This window comes from Tenrec ecaudatus, chromosome 10 (assembly GCF_050624435.1).
Source record: "Tenrec ecaudatus isolate mTenEca1 chromosome 10, mTenEca1.hap1, whole genome shotgun sequence".
Lineage (NCBI taxonomy): Eukaryota > Metazoa > Chordata > Mammalia > Afrosoricida > Tenrecidae > Tenrec > Tenrec ecaudatus.
The window spans coordinates 140,771,620-140,792,337 of NC_134539.1; the positions used below are offsets into that span (position 1 = coordinate 140,771,620).

At 53.0% G+C, this 20,718-nt stretch overlaps 1 protein-coding gene across 2 annotated transcripts; it reads left to right on the plus strand.

Annotated features, from left to right (window-relative positions):
* Positions 1 to 12,752: 12,752 nt before the first annotated feature.
* On the plus strand, positions 12,753 to 14,843 carry SPPL2C (signal peptide peptidase like 2C). 2 transcript variants are annotated; one of them, XM_075559404.1, is made up of 2 exons: positions 12,753 to 14,350; positions 14,384 to 14,843. In XM_075559404.1, exons 1-2 carry the CDS (start codon positions 12,753 to 12,755, stop codon positions 14,841 to 14,843), a joined length of 2,058 nt encoding a protein of 685 aa, XP_075415519.1. The 2 variants fall into 2 exon arrangements, with proteins under 2 accessions (XP_075415519.1, XP_075415518.1); XM_075559403.1 differs by having other exon boundaries at positions 12,753 to 14,843.
* Positions 14,844 to 20,718: the final 5,875 nt, after the last annotated feature.

Below are 20,718 nucleotides of genomic sequence, written 5' to 3' on the forward strand. Positions count from 1 at the left end.
ATTCAGGGAGGGGAGGCCCTGAATGTGCACCCCCATGTGCTCCCCAGATGAGGTGGGCCTGGAGCAAGATGTCCACTATACACTCAAGAGGGGCTCCAGGAGCAGGTGGGCAGTGGGGTCTGGAGAGTGAGGTGGGCTTGCTAGCAGACCCCACTTCAACTGGAGCAGAGGAAGATATGAGGGTGGACGTTGGCCACTGGGGCTGGGGGAAGGGACAGGAGCCCAATATAGGGTCCTGGCTGACAGGAGGGACCACGAGGGACCGCCTGAGCTTGAATGACCACAGTTAAGACAGCTTTCTCAACTCTGTCTTGGACCAGTGGGAGAAGTGAGTGTGCTGGGTTTTTCCTGGCTGTGTATGTGTGGTGTGTGATGTATGTGTGGTGTGTGATGTGTGTGTGGTGTGTGATGTATGTGTGTGTGATGTATGTGTGGTTTGTGATGTGTGTGTGGTATCTGATGTATGTGTGTGTGATGTATGTGTGGTGTGTGATTGATGTATGCGGTGTGTGTATGCTGTCTGGGGGAGCAATGTATGTGTGGTATTGCAGTGTATGTGTGTGCCGTGTATAACTGTGTGTCTGTATGTGGGATGGGGGGATAGGGTGGGCAGTGGCAGGATGTAGCATCAGGATAGGGGTACCTACAGGGTCAAAGGGCCTCAGCCAGGGACTGGGGGATGCACAGGAATCTTGAAGAGACCAGCTGGGGCCTAGGCCACCCTTTCCTACTGCGCCCCGCGTTCCCAACAAGAACTCTCTGAGATATGCTCTGAGCATGTCTGGCCCGTAGGGGTGGGGGTAAGCAACCACCCAAGGGGCCAGCCCGGGACCTGGCATGCCAGTTCTGGGAAGAAAGTACGTCTTTCCAGTCCAAGGCTGGGGGTCTTCAGAGAGGCTGGGGTCAGTGTGTGGGGGTCGTATGTAGGTGATGGGAAGCTGGCCCAGAAGAGCTTTGGGTCCCTCCCAATCCAGGGACTCTAGGGTGAGGAGCTGCTTGGGGCACAGCTGGGCACGTCTGGTCCCCAAAGAACCGCAGCTTTGAGCTCTTCTTGTCAGAGCGGGTGTGCTCAGTGGCCTTCTGTTCAGAGCTCGGCTTGCGGGTGGGGTGGAAAGAGATGGGCCAGCAGGGGTGCGTAGGGGTGGGGGGCCAGCTGACGCACATCACTACTCCAGGGAGGGGCCCTGCAGCTGCAGGGTGGTGGTGGTGGGGGGACGTGCTGAGGGACTTCAGAGTCTGAGCCCTCTTCTGGAACCCTCCCCCCAGAGGTCGGACACAGCAGCTGCGCAGAAAGAACCAGATGGGGTGGTTTCTCCTCCCAGAGGTGGGACAGGGAAGACCTGGTCCTGGGGACCCCTCCCGGGCTCCTCCTCAGATCCCTGATGCATGGGACCAGGACTGGGGAGGAACCAGGCTTACAGTTCAGGGCCTCGAAAGGACAAGGGGCTGCTTTGGGGTGCAGCTAGAGCCGTGTGTGTGTGTGTATGTACAAGCTGTACAACACTGCAACATTCACTCTCTAGCCCTTACCTGGCCCGCCATGCAGAAGCCAGCCTGTTTTACTGCTTGGAAGACTAAGGTAGAAGAGTTGGTGCTAGAACTCAGGACATCCTGCCCCATGGCCAGGACTCTTTCCTGCACTTGGGGCTCGGGGTACAGGACTGGGGATGCCACTCTGGTGGAGGGACGGCAGGGAGACCTCAGGGTCTCAAAGAGTCTGGCCAAAGACATGCCCCCAGTGATGGTGGGACCAGCCTGAAGGTGTAGAGCTGGGTGGGGTGAGGGTTCTGCACTTGAACCCTGGTTTTCAGCCATCCCTTCCCCAGGCCCCTCCACCATCAAACTGATTCTTAACATCAAACAGTTCTGCCCAGACTGCAGAAGCTTCAGTGAGCCTGCCCTCACCCCTGCCCGGCCCTTACTCTGCTGAGTGGGTTATCATTGATGCAGGCTTACAGGGTGCCGGGCACTGTTGGGCCCCCTCATTCATCTTCACCCCCCAACCCACCCTCACCCCCATGAGACAGGATTTTGTGGCCTTTCCTTGACAGGCAGGGAAAGGGAAGCCCAGAGAGAGAGATTGAGATGCCTGCCCATGGGCACCCAGCAGGTAGCAGGACTGGAGAGAGCCGGGTCAGCGCACCCCCACCCCCGCGGCCTCCATTCTCACGCAGTGTGCAGCAGGAACTCCTTGTAAGATTCCCTCTGTGTCCCCACCTTCTCCAAAGCCTCACCTGCCCCCGTTCTCCGGCACCCATTTGTGGACAAACATCGCCTGCACTTATCTAGGCAATGAGGGGCAGGGTATGGAGTACGGGACTCAGACCTGCCTGGCCCTCTCCGGACACCCAGCCCAATCTTCAGGCTGGCCATAGGCTGCCAGCCACCCCTTGCCGCAAGCCAGTCCCTGCACCATCCCGAAAGAGTCTGACTCTCTCTATCCCCTCCTTCGCTCCAAAGCCAGCAGCTCCTGGAGATCCTGCTGGGCAGGCTAGGGGTGGAATGGACTTGGCAGGCCAAGTTCAAAAGCTCCCAGGAGATCCAGTTCACCAGTCACACCACCTCCACTTGCCTCCCAAGGGTTCTGGGTAGCCAATTCTAGCCAGCCTCACTACCCATTGGGCCCAGGAACTGCGGGCGGGGCAGTGGGTGGAGACAGGAGGAGCAGGGGTGAAGCCATGCACAGGGCACCTTCAAGGATACTTGGGGAGCACCAGCCAGATGTCTGCCAGGGTGGGACACCTGAAGGTTCTTGTCTCACTGTCAGGCCTTCCCAGGGTCTGTACTACCTCTGGCACGTGCGATGGGAGCAAGGTCGGCACCTCGGCTGCCCAGAGCATTAAACAAATGCCCCCCCCCCGTATCATCCAGGACCCCAGCCTGCCCTGGGCAGCAACCCTGAGAGCCCAGGTGCAATCAGGAAGAGTGATGCCAAGGGCAAGAGCCCTGGGTGGAATCTGGAGAGGGTGGTGGCAGAGACCAGGAGCAGAAACAGCCCAGAGGGCAGCAGGCTCTGGTAGGACTCACCCGTGAAGACATCTTTCTGGGTACTGCCAGGGGCACCAAGTGGCCACAGAGAGGACAGAACTGGGGCTCGGGATCAGTGATTGAACCCACACCCACATACCCTCAGTGAGCAGGGCCCTGGAGGAAATGAGCCTCCAGAGAATTCTGGGAGTCCAGTGGTCCCAGGATCCCCAAGGTAGATCAAGGAGGGGGTGGCAGAGGTGAGCTGTTTGGGGACCCTTTTTGCCGGAGCCCACTTGGAGCAATTGCTGGTCTGGCAGGTTCAAAGGAGCGCCAGTGAGAGGCATCCTGAGGCATCTGGACAGTGGGGTCTGGTGAGGGCCCAGGCTGCACGCACGGGTGGGGACCAGGTTTTCCTCTGGTGGTCCTGTAAAGGGCAGCTGCCTGGCTGGCATCTGTGTGGCCAGATTAAAAAATGAGCCCCTTATAAACCCAGCCTCCCTTCTCTCACTGCCCCCTAAGCCATGCACCCTCCTCTTCGTGGCCCCCACGGCAGAGGGGTGCGCTCCCCACCGTCATTTGTGTCCGTTCCCAAGCGTGTTTCTGACAGTTTACTTGTCGTCGTAATTGCTGTTTGTAATCTAATTAAACGCTGTATTAATGGGTGAAGCCGACGAGCACAAACAGAGCTGCTTCTTCGCCGCCTCGGTTACATGAATTGAAAGACACAATAGACGTGAGTCACACCTGGAAATTAGGTATGGGTGAGATGAAAATACATCTGAGGGCAGGAGGAGGTTTCCCACATCTAGATGAAGCTCCCGTATAGACCTTGAAGCTGCTCCCTCCGCTCTCAAGAACTCCCCTGCGGGGCCTGGATGGGCTGTCCCTGGGTGGGATTTCAAGCAGTGGGGGCCCTCCACCAGCAAAGGCCAGGCCTTCGGGAGGGCCGGTGACCGGTCTGCCCACTCATCGGAATGAAACCAAAAGGGACAAAGTAGGACTGCGTCTTTAAAAAAAAACAAACAACCTGAACATTTGGAGATCATTTTAGATTTATAGAGAAGTCACAAACACTGCTCTTGTCTGTCTCTCACCTCAACCGTAAGCTCCCTGCCATTGAGTCGATTCCAACCCCTGATCTCACATGACGTGGGTGGCCTTCTGCTGCATCCCTCTCTTCCATGCGCCAGTCTCAGCCATTCTGGATAGGTGGGTCGGTGGCCCGTCCCTAGCTCATCACTCGGTTGTATAGAGTTGGTTGTCTAGATGAAGCACCACCACTGAACAGCCAGGATGTGATCCTCCCTGGCTCAGACTAGTGCCCTCTGGCTAGGTCTTCCCTACAGGAACACGGGGCACACGTGCTCATCATCACATGTTTGTCCCGAGCATGCATTGGCTGCTAACAGAAAGATGTCGGTTTCAACCCACCAGCGACGCTGTGGGAGACAGGCCTAGCGGTCGCTCTCATAAAGAGATCACAATGGGGCCGCTCTCCTCCTGCTGGAAGCTGGAACTGACTTGCCAGCAACACCCAACAGCAATTTCTGTCCTTGGATCCAAGACCAGTGACTAGGACAGTGTCCCGGGCGTCGTGCAGCTTATGTTTGATCCGGGGGAGGAGGCACAGAAAATAGACAAGGAAACACACCAACAAACTCCAAACGTGATTGTGACCAGTATGCGGAAGAAAACAAAAGTGGAGCGCTATAATGAAGTACTAAGAAGGGGGGGCGTCCCTCCTCAGGGAGGAGAGAGGGTGGTCGTGAAAGACCTGTTGGAGCAGGGGCCAGAGCAGCCAGGATGACCATGCTGGTGCGAGGCCTGGGCCACTGCTAATGGGGGGCTCAGGGCAGGGAGCAGACCTGGCAGTCAGAGAGCCAGGCATCCAGGTACAATAAATGGATCTGAGACTTAGGATGGGGCTTGGTGGTGCTGAGAGTCTCTGGCTACCCACCCACCACCCACCCCCTGCCACTGAAGACCTGGGCCAGAGCCTCTGGGAAAGGAGCCCTGTCTGAAACAGGGGTCATATCCAAGAGGGAACACACCAGGCTGGTCTGCCCATGGTGGCTGGTGGCTCCTCTTGGGCAGAGGCTACACAAGCCTCAAGAGAGTAGCCACTGAGTGCTCAACAGGGGGCGGGAGGAAGAGGATGGCACATAGGCAGGGAACCCATGACGCTATCCCTTGGGTGGGGACACTGGACAGCAGCTTTACGTCCAGTGGTTCCTGTATGTTCTTTTCCATCTCATTCATTGCAATCTCCCCAATGTCGCATCACCCATCCCACCTGCTCCTCGTGTTTCCTGTCTGTGTGTCTTTTTCCTCACCCCTCTGCACTTTGTCCTCTGGTGAGTGCTGTCCCTCAGTCCCAAACGCTTAATTATACTGAGGTGTGCCCACATCAGGCGTGGTCTTACTCAGCTCCCACCAGGTTGAAAATGGAGCCGCAGTTGGGAGTTCAGTTCCAGTTCTGAAGGATAACCAGGGACCCTAGCCTTGGGATCCACCCGTCTCTATCTGACCAGCAAGCCTGGGCTTTAGGAGTTTTAGTTTTGTTACACATGTGGCTCCCCCTCTATCCAGGACCCTCTAATGCAATTCCTTTCAGAGGAGTGGGTAGTGGGGGTTGTGCCCCGTCTCGTCCTCTGGTCTCAGGATTGTGGGGACTGGTGTTTGTGTGATTCATTAGCCATTGTACTAAATGTCTCCATATGTCTTCAGTTTTTATCACTCTTCTTTCCTCTGGATCAGAAGAGATCAATAGTTTCACTTTAAATGACCGTCCATGCACTCTTAGAGCCTTTGTCACCTCTCACCAAAGTAGGGTGCAACCTTTGTGAGCTGTTATGTCAACTGACCTTGGTGTTAACCGAGACAATTGTCTTGAGCCCCCAGGCTCAGCAACTCATTCACACAAGATGCCTGGTTATGCCCATCAAGTTTTCATAGCTTCGATCTCTGTATATTCCACCACATACATAGATATAGTAGATATAGTTACAGAAAAACTAAATATCTTCTGCCAGATAACCTCTGTCAAATATGTGTGTAGATGTACACCCACTCATCATTCCCCTCAGGATCCCCCATCCCTGAGAAGCATCAATTAACATCAATCAATACAAAAATCAATTATTGTTTCTATACAGCCATCTCTTCTGTGCTTCATAAACTGAGAAACATACCCAAAACAAACAAAAAAAGTAATAATAAAAATGATCTGTGTAGTCTGAAAAAAGTGTCTCTGTTGAGAAACAAGCAAAAAATGTTAGCCTAAAACAAATCCATAATGCGTCAAGAGGAAGTTCAAATGACTAGGGATCACATTTGTACCACAGTTCCATCCACCATAATCAAGTTTGCAGTAATCTCTGTCTGAAAGCAAGGCTCCGGCTGTGGTCAGAGGATACCGGTAAAGAGCCATAATTCGCCTAGGTACTCTGGAGATGGATTTTGGGTCCCTGCTGTCCTCCACAGCCTTCTACAAATTGTCACCCAAGTTCTTGAAATCTACTTAATTTTCTCTCCCTTCCGAAGTTCTATAACTACACTATTCCTTCTTTTTTTATTGTCACTGTCTTCATTGTGACTTGATCTCTCTGATTCTGTTCTCAGTCTTGTAGGTTTGTTTTACTTTGGATAGATACTTGTATACCTGCGTTGATTTCTAGGTTTCATTGTCATGTATGTTACTCTCAGGTGGTCCTATCTGCCTTTGCTGGTTCTCTGTTGGAAGAACTCCCTTTAGTATTCCTTGTAAAGTTGGTCTGTTCTTGTCTAATTTTCTATCATATTGAGGGTCAGTTTTGCTGGGTATACAATTCTTGGTTGACATTTTTCTGAGTTTATTTTATTTTATTATTATTATTAGTCATTTTATTGGAGGCTCATACAACTCTTATCACAATTCATACATTCATCCATTGTGTCAAGCACATTTGTACATTTGTTGCCATCATCATTTTCAAAGCATTTTCTTTCTACTTGAGCCCTTGGGATCAACTTCTCATTTTTCCCCTCCTTCCCCTCCCCTCCCTCCCTCATGAACCCTTGATAATTTATAAATTATTTTATTATTTTTTCATGTCTTACACTGACCAATGTTTCCCTTCACCCACTTTTCTGTTGTCTGCCCTCCTGGGAGGGGGTTATATGTAGATCATTGTGATTGGTTCCCCCTTACTCCCCCCACATTCCCCTTACCCTCCTAGAATCGCTACTTTCAGTATCAGTCCTGAGGGGTTAATCTGTCCTGGATTCCCTTGTTTCCATCTCTTATCTGTACCCATGTACATACTCTGGTGTAGCCAGATTTGTAAGGTAGAATTGGAGTCACAATAGTGGGTGGGGGGAAGCATTAAATAACTAGAGGAAAGTTGTATGCTTCAATGGTGCTATACTGCACCCTGACTGGCTCGTCTCCTCCCCACAACCATTCTGTAAGGGGATGTCCAATTGTCTACAGATGGATTTTGGGTCTCCACTTTGCACTTCCCCTCATTCACATTGATGTGATTTTTTTGTTCTGAGTCTTTGATGCCTGATACCTGATCCAATTGACTCTGCATGATATACAGGCTGGTCTGCCTCTTTCATGTGGACTTGGTTGCTTCTCAGCTAGATGGTCACTTGTTTATCTTCAAGTCTTTAAGACCCCAGATGCGATATATTTTGATAGTCGGCCACCATCAGCTTTCTTCACCACATTTGCTTATGCACCCACTTTGTCTTTAGCGATCATGTTGGGAAGCTGAGCATCACAGAAAGCCAGGTTATTAGAACAAAGTGTTCTTGTGTTGAGGGAGTACTTGAGTAGAGGCCCGATGTCCATCTGTTACCTTGATACTTAACATATCAATATATGTACATAGATCTATTTCCTATCATTATATATAAATATATTTACATATATGCATGCCTGTATTTAGACCTCTATAAATGCCCTTTGCTTCCTTGCTCTTTCCTCTATGTCCTTTTACTTTCCTTGTCTCATTATCATGTTTGTCCTTCATTCGGGTTTCAGTAATTCCTCTCGGCTACATTGCCTTTGATCAAGCCCTACCAGGCATCCTAAACCCTCCTCACCATCGATTTAGATCACTTGTTGTTCCCTTGTCCCTGGGTTTGTTAACGCCACTTCCTTTCCCCCACCTCCCTTTCTCCCATGTCCCCTTGGAACCATTTTCTTCTCTGGATTGTTTATCTCTCCTATCTTATCTAGATAGACATGCAGAGACCATAATAAGCACAAAAACAAGACAGAGCAAAACAAAAAAACAAAAGGAAACAAAACAAAAATGACAATAACAATAAAAAGCCTACAAACAGTTCCAGGTCTGTTTGTTGATGTTTAGCAGTGTTATCTGGTCGGTCTGATGGGGTGCCACGCCCTGGTCCCATAGTCTATTTTTATATCCCCCATTGCTTTGCTCCCCTTGCTGCTCTGTTGCTCACCCTTAGTGCTTCACCCCAGAGGAATGGAGTCAGATCAGGCACATTCCTACCCTGTGCCTCTAATGTTGTCCTTCAAAGCTCTGTGGGTCAGTGAGGGACATCGTGTCTCATGGTAGGGCCGGCCCTATGGTCCTCTCTGTGCATTGACTGCTGTGAGCAGGAATATCATCCTTGGGGCTTGGTCTTTCTGGGTTTTATATACAAAGGGGTACGCCCCCAGGAAATGGATTGTTTTTTTTCAAAGCTATGTATTTTTTTTTTTTTTACAAAACAACCTTATCACCTTCACAGTACTCTCCATTACACTCAATACATTTGTCAAACCTGCAATTCCATTCTTGGGAATATTTTTCAAACTTATCTGTTTGGATGGCTGACAGCACCAATCTTGTTTTTTCCTTCACTTCTTCTATGTCATCAAATCGCTGTCCTTTTATGTCCCTCTTCATTCACGGAAACACAAAAGTTGTACTGAGTGAGGTCAGGTGAGTAAGGTGTGTGGGGCAAAGAAGCATGCTGTTTTGTCCTGGCCCGCAGGACATCAACAACATGGACCTGAAAGAGGGACTGGGAATGAAGATGGGCAAGGGCACGGAGAGATGGAGGCAAGACAGGAATCTGATCAAGCTTCATTTTATTGAGTTGAGAGCAGAGGTTTAAATAGCCAGCGAGGGGCTGGCACCATTACGTCACATGTAAAATAGGGTACAGCTGAGGTAGCCAATAGTCGTGCATCTCCAAACAAGGAAGGAATGCCGGGCAACTGATCAAACAGGTAAGTATGCTAATGAAGCATTCCTGGTGAGCCTGGGGGGAGATGCCATCAGTCATGGATTGACCAATCATAGCAGCTGCTAGTGAAAGATCACCAATCCTAGCAAGGGTCAGGGCAGCCACCCTCTGGCGGGAAAGGAACAAAGGGCAGAAAAACCTTTGGGCAGTTTGTATGGCGAGAGTAAATTCATGGCTAAAGTCCAGGGTGGGGAGACACGCAGCTACCTACACTGTTTTTTGCCAAAATCTGGCAACTGAGATGGCTTCGTGAACAGGTGCATTGTCATGGTGGCAAAATCAGGCCGTCTGCCACAAATCAGGTCTTTCTTGTCGCAGGCTGTTATGCAATCTTTTCAGAAGCTCCAAATAGAAATCTTGACTAACAGTCTGGCCTGGTGGAATACACTCCAAATGCACTACGAGTTGACATTATCGTCTGTTTTGAAAAACAAGGTTTAGTCTTATTGGCTCTCTTTGGTTTTCTTGGTTCAAAGGTGCTCTCAGGATTTTTTCCCTTTTCTTTCATTTTGGGAAGTTTGATAATGTTAGGTCTTGGTGATTTTCTTTTGGACTCTATCCTGTTTGTGGTTCATTCTGCTTCTTGAGTCCATAACTTCTCATCTTGTCTGATGTTAAGGAAGCTTTCTTCCAACTTTTCAACAATTTCATTTGCACTTTTTTTTTGGAATGGTGTACATCTCTTCTTCGTCTAGAATTCTGACTGTATGTCAAGTATTCTATAATCCCTAAGAGTTATGTCCAACATAATTCAATTTTCTTCTTTTTTTCTAATTGTTCCTAAAGCATAGTGTTTCCCAGAGTGTCAATACCACCTCCTGGGGATGCAGTTGCCAGTGCTGTCTCTTGTCAGGTAGGACAAGAAAAAGGGAAAAGGAATTGACAGCAAAAAAAAAGAAAGAAAAAAGGGGGGGAGCAAGTGGGGGAAACAAGAAAACAGCAGCAAGAAAAAAAATTAGTAACTTAGAAAGAAAAATAAAATCCAGGGAAGAGACAAAGAGCAACATGAAAGAAAACACAATAAATAAAACAATGGGGGGTAGGAAAAAAGAAGAGGAAAATAGGAAAGAAAAAATTAAGAGAAAAGAAAGGGTAGAGAGAAAAAGAGAGGATAAAATGGGATAGAAGTGAAATAATAATTTTTTTTAAAGAAACAGAGAAAACTGTAGGGATCCGAGCACCTGGTGTGTGTTGGTCCCCTCTGCCAGCCAAGGAGCTCGTGGGTGGGGAGGCAGGAGAGGGAGCTCTGGTCCTGGGTGGAGTTCCAACTGGCCTACGTATGGTCTGCGGTCAAGGAGTAGGTTGTGCCTTCTCAGATGATGGTTGAGGTCAGAAGGTTTGGTCCTGAAAGAAACCTTTTAGGCCCAGAATGCAGCTGGGACCAGGGTGGGTGGGGTTATGGAGGGAGTTCTTGCCAGTCCAGGGGCAGCCAGGGCCCCAGCACGACTCATTCTGATGGTCTGACGAGCCAGCGTTCACAAGTATAAGCATGCCAGGTGTGTATGGGCAGTGGCTGGCCACGTCTCTCGTCACCAGGAGGGTTTGGAGAACAAGGGGGGAGCCCACTTATTTTTTTTTAATAATTTGATTAGGGGCTCATACAACTCTTATCACAATCTATACATCCGTCAATTGTGTCAAGCACATTTGTACATTCGTTACCCTCATCATTCTCAAAACATTTGCTCTCCACGTAAGCCCCTGGCATCAGATCTTCTTTTTCTCCCTCCCTCATGAGCCCTTGATAATTTATACATTATTATTTTGTCATATCTTACACTGTCTGACATCTCCCTTCACCCACTTTTCTGTTGTCTGTCCCGCAGGGAGGAGGTCACATGTAGATCCTTGTAATTGGTTCCACCTTTCCAACCCATCCTTCCAGTATCACCACTCACACCACTGGTCCTGAAGGGATCGTCCACCCTGGATTCCCTGTGTTTCCAGTTCCTGTCTTACCAGTGTACATCCTCTGGTCTAGCCAGATTTGTAAGGTAGAATTGGGATCATGATAGTGGGGGTGGGGTGGGGTGGTGGTGGAATAGGAACTAGAGGAAAGTTGTATGTTTCATCGTTGCTACACTGTACCCTGACTGTCTGTCTCTTCCCCACAACCCTTCTGTAAGGGGATGTCCAATTGCCTACAGATGGGCTTTGGGTCTCCACGCCACACTCACCCCTTCATTCACAATGATATGATTTTTTGTTCTAATGATGCTTGATACCTGATCCCTTCAGCACCTCGTGATCGCACAGGCTGGTGTGCTTCCCCCACGTGGGCTTTGTTGCTTCTGAGCTAGATGGCCGCTTGTTTCCCATCAAGCCTTTAAGACCCCAGATGCTATATCTTTTGATAGCCAGGGCCCACTTTTCTTATCACCAAAAACGGGTGTGTTTTTGTGGAAGTTGGGCCGCGATCTCAAATGCTGCTTTCAAAAGTTCAAGGTGGTGGTGCCACACCAGGCCTGCAGGTAATCACCCAATGATCTCCTTCCTGGCTGCTTTTGTTCAGCTTCTTCTCCGCGTTGCCATTCAGCCCTCTTATCCTTTCCTCTGAAGCTCCAGGTTCCAGAGTTATCACCCATGCCTGTTTCATTTGCTCTCTCCTGTCTTGGTCGGAGAGTATCTGTGTGGTGCGTCTGCCCACTTCCTTACCATCTTGCTGGAAATCCCAGCGTCTCTTCTGAACAGTTCACAGTGAGTGTCTCTGAAGACACCCTGACACCCAAGTTCCTTTCACTTTGTGTCTCCCGCCCCTGCGTGCGTGGCCGATGCTGGCCACAGGCCAGTCCATGTCTTGACTCCTGAGATGGGAGTGGGGCAAGGGGCACAAAGTCCTTCACCTGCAGTCCTCGAGGGTCTCACATCATCTCTGCTTCATTTCCATTGGCAAGAACTTGGTCGCATGGCCACAGCTATCTGCAAGAGAGGCTGTGGAATGACTTGTGGCCACGTGCTGGTCGAAAGGGGGGCTGCTTTGGGAGGACAACTGGCAGCTCTGACTCCATGGGTGGAGGACTCTTTGCAGAGATGCCAAGAGGGCAGAGAAAGTAAACGCTCAACAAACGTGCTCAGTATCGTGAGATCAGGGCTCCAAGGAGCCTTCTAATCAGAAGCCCTTCTCATTGGATGTGTTCTCATTTATTTGCAGATAAAGGAACGGGCTCAGGTTGGGAAAGCATTTACCCAGGACCCCCACCGATAAGCAGCAAAAGTGGGACCAGATCTCTGTTCAGGGTCCCCAATGTCACCATACCACGTCTTGTTTCAGACTACCTGGACCCAGAAAAAAAGGGGCACTCAGATGTCCTCTCTCCTCAGAGGCCAGGGTGGGGACAGGACCCTAAGGTCAAGGGCAAGGTTCTGGGCTCAGGAAAGACATAGCTTTATGATGGGGTAGGTGTGGCCCTGGTTTCCAAGACAGGAGGCCAAGCTGCTCTGTGACAAGGAGCCACGCCCACCCACTGGCAGGAGGGACGGGCCCGAGCGCCCACAGCGGGCAGGGATGCAATAGGAGGTGGCTGTGGAGGATGGCGTGCTTGGGCTTCCTTCTCCCTGTGGGCCTCTTCCTCCTCAGCACCGTGGCCCAGGGGGAGTATGCTGTGGTCCACGTGGTGTCGGAGAGCTGGAGCAAGGAGTACTGTGTCCTGTTCAGCTCCGAGTACGTCACCCTGCCACGGGACCTGCACCACGCCCCACTCCTGCCCCTGCACGACAGCACCATGACACCTTGGTGCCCCGACAAGGGCGCCTTCCACCAGGCGCAGCCCAGCTTCCCCAGCCAGCAGCCACTCCGCCACACCATCGCCATGGTCAGGAGGGGCAACTGCAGCTTCCACGCCAAGGGCTGGCTGGCTCAGGGCCGAGGAGCCCACGGGCTGCTTATTGTCAGCCAAGCCAGCAGCCAGCAGTGCTCAGACGCCTTGCCGGCCTCCGGGGACCCTCCTGAGCCCCTGCCACAACTCACCATCCCCGTCGCCCAGCTCCAGTACACCGACATGCTGGACATCCTCAGCCACACCCACGGCGGCTCCATCCGAGTGGCCTTGTACGCGCCCCCTGAGCCCGCCCTGGACTACAACATGGTGGTCATCTTCATCCTGGCTGTAGGCACAGTGGCCGCGGGCGGCTACTGGGCCGGCCTGACTGAGGCTGACCGACTGCGGCGGCGGCGGCGACGGGCCCGAGGAGGAGGAGGGTGGCCAGGCGGTCGTCACTGGCTAGCAGCGGTGGCTGCTAAAAGAAAGGAGGAGGACGATGGGGGCACCCCCGTGGACTTCACGCCGGCCATTATGGGTGCAGTGGTCATCCTGTCCTGCTTCATCATGCTGCTACTTTACTGCTTCTACGACCTCTCCGTCTACATCGTCATAGGGATCTTCGGTCTGGGCTCGGGCACGGGGCTCTACAGCTGCCTGGCCCCGCTGGTGCGCCACTTGCCCCAGCAGCACCGTCAGTGGTCCCTGCCCGGCTGCCGGGGCTGCCTGTCCCTGCCCATGCTGCTGCTGGCGGCCCTGTGCACTGTGGTGACTGTCCTCTGGGTGGCCTACCGCAACGAGGACAGCTGGGCATGGCTCCTGCAGGACATGCTGGGGGTGGCCTATTGCCTTTTCGTCCTCCGGCGCGTGCGAATGTCCACGTTCAAGAACTGCGTCTCCTTCCTGCTGGCCCTGCTGGCCTTTGATGTCTTCTTTGTCTTTGTCACCCCCTTCCTCACCAGCAGTGGTGAGAGCGTGATGGTGGAGGTGGCCATGGGTCCAGCAGAGTCCTCCAGCCATGAGAGGCTGCCCATGGTGTTCAGGGTGCCCAGGATCAGCTTCTCGGCCGAGAGGCTGTGCAGACAGCCCTTCTCCATCCTTGGTTTTGGGGACATCATGGTCCCTGGCTTCCTGGTGGCATACTGTCACCGCTTTGACGTCCAAGTCTGCTCGAACCAGATCTACTTCATGGCCTGCACCTTGGCCTATGCCCTGGGCCTGCTGGTCACGTTCATGGCCATGATCTTCATGCAGATGGGCCAGCCCGCCCTGCTTTACCTCGTCTCTAGCACCCTGCTCACCAGCCTGGCCGTGGCCGCCTGCCGCCAAGAGCTCAGGCTCTTCTGGACGGGCCAAGCCAGGGCCAAGATGCCTGCCAGGGCCAAGATGCCAGCTTGGCCCAGGGCTGGGCTCCACCAGGTCCCTGCGACTGGTGCCAAGCAGAATCAAGAGAACACAGCCGATGTCCAGATAGCCAGCGAGTTCACAGAGGCCACCGAGCCAACGGCCTGGGACTTAGACAGCAAATCTGGGGAGGAATCCCCTGAGCATCTCACTCTCTCTGAAGGGGAGACCCCTGGGGCAGACGGCCCCAGCGACAGCTCCGAGGGCTGGAGCGATGCCAACCTGGACCCTGAAGAGCTGCCCACGGTCTCGCCCGGGGTCTCAGAGGAGCTGATGCCCATGATGCCGGTGGCCATGCGGATCCCCCTGGTACCCCTGATGCCGCCCCCCTCTGAGCTGGGCCCCTTCCACGCACAGGCCCAGGCCCAGGCCCACGAGGCCAACCTGCCTTGGACAGGGCTCCACAAGAGGAAGGGGCTGAAGGTCAAGAAAAGCATGTCGGCCCAGGCTCCCCTGTGAGCCCTCACCGCCACGTGGGGAAGCAACGGGAGATGGGCCGGGACATTAAAGAGATTCCGTATCTATCCCGCCCAGTAGCTTCCTTTAGTAGGGCATAAGGAAGCCACAGTCATGCCCTCCGCCCCAGCCTCCCCAGGGCTCCCAGCTTGCCCCACCTCCAGCTTGGAATCCCAGGGTGGCGTGAATGGTTAAGTGCTTGACTATGGGCAGAAAGGTGGGCAGTTCGAACTCGCCCAGTCCCGCATGCGCACAGCCGGGAAAACCCTCTAGTTGGAGAAGGCATGATGGGAACCATCAACAACCACCCCCAAAATAGTGCAGAGGGGGAAACTGAGGTTCAGAAAGGGCTCGTGACCTGCATGGGCCCCTCAGAAACATAGGGGTTTGCTCCAGGGCACACTTGGAAGCCGCTTCCCCCCTTTCCTGTCGGCCTAGTCCCCCTCCCCACCCAGCCAGAGTCACAGCCTCCATCATCTTCCCCCTGCCAGCCCTGCCCAGACTCTGGGTCCACCTCTCACCCAGGCTCCCGTCTTCCTTCTCTCTTCACGCGTCATTCCCTTTCTTTGACTGGCATGCCCTCCCCATCCCAGACAGAACGTCTGCCTGCACCCATCCCAGCCTGCACCCTGCCCACCTGCCCGGCTCACCAGAACAGCCCTCAGCCTCTGCCAGGTATCTGCTAAACCCCTGTGCCTAAGGCTTCTAAGACCCCAGCCCCCGGCCCAGCGGGTCCCCTCGGCAGACAGTGAGTGTGCACCCGCTGGGTGGGCCCTACGGGAGGCAGCGATCCCGCTAGAGGAGAGGCAGGGGTGAAGAACAGGTGAAAAACAAGCCCAGAATCTTCTCCCCGCTCCCAGTCCCAGCGCTCATGTCTTCCTTACTGATCCTGAACGATGGGCATGCCTCTTCACCCCGTGGGCCTCTGTCGGCTCGTCAGTAAGGTAGGACCTAGGGTACCCCAAGAGACGGCACGGACAAGATGAGCTTTGGAGGGGGCTGTGATTTCATTGTTAGCCATCGGATGCAGGTCATGTTTTTAAGCACAGAAGACAAATGCTTCCTCGAGGAGTCGGTGTGGGAGTTGACGGCCTTGTACCCCCAGAATCTGTGGGGTGCACTGGCCAGGGCTCTAGATCCAAGCTGGATTCCACCACTAGCTGGTTGTCAGTGCCACTGAGCCAGGACCGTCTCAGTCCCTCATCTGGAAAGTGGGATCTTCACAGGACTTTGTACTCGTAGTCTCGGAACCCTCGGGAGCCGCTCGACCCTGTGCCCGGGGCTGCTGGGCGTCAGCGTCGACTCCATGGAGGTGAGGGAGCCCAGAGGGACAAAAGGGACAGAGCACTCGGTATGCATCGGCTGCTGCAAGAAAGCCTGGAGACCCCGAGGGGCGCAGGCGAGCTAAGCACCAGACGACTAGCCAGAAGGTGGGCAGTTCGAATTTCCCCGAGGCACCGCAGAAGAGGCGCCTGGTGAAGCCTGGAGAATGGTGCGGGGCAGTTGTGCGCTGGACACATGGGCTTGCTGTGGCCCCTCACGAAGACAGAGGAAGTCCTATGGGACTGTTGATATCCAGCTCCTAAGAGCCTTCATGGTCGGGCCCTGAGACCAGAATCCAGCACGACACCCCCGCGTCCCATCTCAAGTCCTCCCTGACTCTTTCTGCTGCTCCTGTGTCCCGTTCCCTGTCCCCTCCCTCCCTCAGCCCTGGGGATTCAGCCTGGCTCCCAGACTCAGCTCAGACTCCCTTCTTTGGGGAACCCTTTCCTACAGTGCTCCTGCCTCAGTCACACCCCCGTGCACCCTCTTTCTTGTCCCACTGAGTAGAGTGACAGCTGCAGGAGGGTAGGGACTAAGTCTCTCTGGTTCAGCGTGCAGTTGCAGGTGGAGAGCAAGGCCCTGTCTGTTGTAGGAACTCGATTAATGTTTGCTGGTATGTGCATGTGTACGTGCATGCCCGTGTGCATGCATGCATAATCCAGCCTGCACTTCAGGGGAAAGGGGGACACCATGAGGGGAGGCCCACTGCCCAGGCCACTTCACTGGGCTCAGGCAGGGCCTTGATCAGTGACGACATGAGACTCGGGGCTCTGGTCAGCCCTGAGGGGAAGGGGGCCAGAAGGGGATGGGCATCCACGGCCCCACTAGCTGGGGAAGGAGTGCAGGCCCCTCAGCGCACAGCCTCTGCGGGCTCTGCTGGACCGAAGTCAAGTGAGGAGCCTACCCAGGAGCCTGGCAGCCCTCCCACAGGGGTCAGAGCCATCTGGCCTGGACAGAGGGGCCTCCACAGGCCCTGGCTCGCCCCCAGCCCAGGAGGCCTCCCTGCTGCTGGCCTGCGTCACCGGGCCTGACAAGGATGGCTCTAGGCCTCAGCCATGCCAAGGACTAGGACTGGGCAGAGTAGAAGGCTCTGGGCTCCCTGGGCCCTTGGCTAGGAGGTCAGGGGAAGCAGGGAGCTCTCTGTCCCAGGAACAGCGGGGTGAAGATTCCAGTGTTGGGGTCAACCTCTTGGATGGAGGGTCTGAGAGCCCCCATCCACCAGGGACCTGCCCCCCGGGGGGGGGGAGTGAGAGGACTCGTGTTTGCTGCCTTAAAGCCCAGCCACTGTTTCCCCCACAATTGGGTCTGTGGGGTGGGGGGCAGAATACCTTGGGAGGTCCTGAGGCCAGGCGTAGGGGGGACAGTGACTATTTGTAGTGGCTAACAGGTGCTCTGCCTGGACTCCCCCTGCCTCCACCCCCTCAGCCGTACTTCATACTGGGAAATGATCCTGGCTTCCCAGGTTCCACCCACCCACCCAGGGGGCAGCCGATGCCCACAGCTGGATGCTGTGGGGAACAACTCTGAAGGCAACCCAGTTTAGAGGACAGCGTGGGTGCTGGAGGCATCTGATGATATTGTGAACAGGGTCCTGCACACCTCAAGGGACTATCCTGTGGGTAGTGCCCCCCAGGCCTCAGGTGACCCCCCCCGACTGGCACCCCTCACTTCCTTACACAAGAGCACGGGCTATTGCATCTGCCCCGTGGCCCCACAGGTTCCCTTGCTGGAGTCCAAGCTCCTAGGCCCCTGAAGGACCCTGGAGGGCAAGGCACCAGTCAGGTCCTTCCTCTCCCTTGCACAGCTGAGAGGCACGTCCGGCTGTTTTCCAGCTGGGGCTGGGCAGGGACGAGGGTCTGCCGGGAGGCCTGAGAAAGCAAGGCACAGCCCCCAAGCGTGCCTGTGTGTCAGGACCACACGCCCTGCTGAAAGCAGATTCCCGGTGCCAGACTAGATCTGCTGCTTTTTTTTGTTTTCTTTTGCTTCCCCCCGCACCAACAGCTTTATTGGCGAGTAATTTACATAGTATACCATTCAATCCTATCACCAGGAATTGCGTAATCACCCCCAAATCCATTTTAGCGCATTCCCCCTCCCCCATGGTCAAATGGCCTTTAAGATGATTCATGCAAACTCAATCTTTTCTAAGGCTCCCTCCCCACTCCCATCTTCATTAGTTACTCCTGAAATCCCCTTTCCTTCCCTATCTCTCCCCCCACACCCCAATTCCCTATATCCCCTTGTATCCTGTGGCAGTCACACAATCTGTTGATTTGAGGCGGGGGCGGAATCTAGCCTGTCCATCAGATCACAGCTGGATGCTCTCATTTGGAGGCATGACAGAGATAAATGGCTCACTGGAAGCCAGATAAGCTTACTCCCTTTGAGACATTGCTGTTGACAAGACACAGGGAGCTACGCTAGAGCCCTGGAGCTGGCGGAGCCACATGGCGATCCCTGCCAGCGCTGAGATGCTCACACCGCCACTGGATCCACAAGACTTTCCACCCACTGGCCTGTGATCTTCCTGCCTTCGGTGTCATTGCATATGTCTTGCGAGTCTGAAGAGGACTTTATAGACTGGTATCAGACATATGGGATAATATCAGACTTATGGACTTGATCTGGACTGGGCTGGGATGTTTTCTCAATATTAAATTGCTCTTGTACATGAAGCTCTTTCTTATACACATCTGAATATCTATGAATTTGTTTCTCTAATGTACCCGGACTAACACATAACTGTTATTCTCATTATGCATCCACTGCTCCTGTGCCTCGCAGCTAGGAGCCCCAACAGACAACAAAATCACACTGAGGCGGTAAGGGTAGAAGCATGATAGTATAGAGACAAAAATACTAATAATGTTTAAGGAGGAAAACACCCCCAACAATAATAAAAAATACAGGGAAGAAATTCTGTCATTGAACCAGTAAGAGATTCTTGCACACAGAACAAATTCTGGTTGAGTCTATAGGGTGGTCAGTTGGCCAAATGCCGAGTTCGATCCAGCAATGGTCTCTCTCTGACAGTAGGAGCTGATTAGGCTGCTGCCTGCGGCTCGCGCAGCTCTGCCAGTGGCTCAGTCTGACCAGGTACTCTGCAGGTGGGTTTGGGGCTCCCACTGTCCCCCAGAGCCCCCCACAAATCAGGGGTTCCTAATTTTTGCTCTGATGCTTTTCTCCTCGTCCTATTTGAGTTTTGTCATTGTCATCCTTGGATCACACAAGGTAGTGCGCCTCTTGCGTGTGGACTTAGTTGACTCCTCGTTTAGACGGCTGCTTGTTTGAAAACAAGCCTTTAAGACTGCAGACAATATTCCAATTGATAGCCGGGCACCATCTGCTTTCTGCACCACATTGTGCTGTAGCCCCCTGTTACATATGTGCTTCCATGGCCTGATTGCCTGAGATTATATAAACTTGTGAGATTTGCCCGAGATTATATAAATTAGTGAGATTACATTACGCTCGCTCTCTCTGCTCCTGAAGCCATGACTGAGGAGGAGAGCCCTTGCAAGCTTTATCTTGTCTGATGTCTCTTTAATGTACCCCTCAATTACACAACTGACCCTTACACCCATTCGGTGGTGGGGAGGCTGGTCCCCCACACCCTGGTGTCTCGAGTCAACAGATACCTCCACCGGGTGGACACTCTAGAGTCTAGCTTAGGATCCTTGGGCTCAGGGGGTGGGGAGAAGAACCCCAGAGCAGCTCCCACCTCCAGCCCAGCACATTCAGGCCAGGGTCCAGCCCAGGTCATCTGCCTAGACCAGTGGTTCTCAACCAGTGGGTCACAACTCCTTTAGGGTCAAACAACCCTTTCACAGGGGTCATCTGATTCATAACATTAGCAAAATGACAGTGATGAAGTAGCAACGAAAATAATTTTATGAATAAAAAGAAAAATAATTTTATGGTTGGGGGTCACCACAGCATGAGGAACTGTATGAAACAGTCTCCGCATTAGGAAAGTTGAGAAACACTGTCCTAGACCTCATTGATCTCACCTGGAGGCTCCGCCTCCACCTGCTCCCCAGCTGCACCTGCCTGAGCAGGGCAGGAGGCCTGGGCCTGACTCCACCCCCAGTCTATGTCCTGGGATGCTTTGGAATGTTGATGAGGGTCTTATCTTTCTTACTCGTTATTTGTATTTTGGTCTTTGTATTATTATTTTATCTTTACCACCTGATTTCGATTTGGGCTATTATTGTTCCTGTTGGGTTCCCCAGTTTGCAAAGCACAGGGGGAGCAGATGCATAGTGATAACTGGTGGGGACACAGGGGTGGGGAGTGGGTGACGGAGGGAAAGGGGCTTTCAGGAATAAACAATGAAGGCGGGAAGCGGAGGGTGCACTGGAACTGACTGATTGTACAACTCATTTTAAAGGTGATTTAACCATGGGGGTGGGGAGGGGAATGTTCTAAGATTGTTATGGTCATGATTGTACAGTTCTCATGGATATGACTGAACCATTGAATTGTATGATATGCAAATCATGTGCCAATAAGACTTTTAAAAAAAAGTCAATCAGCAAGCAGGCAACAGAAATAG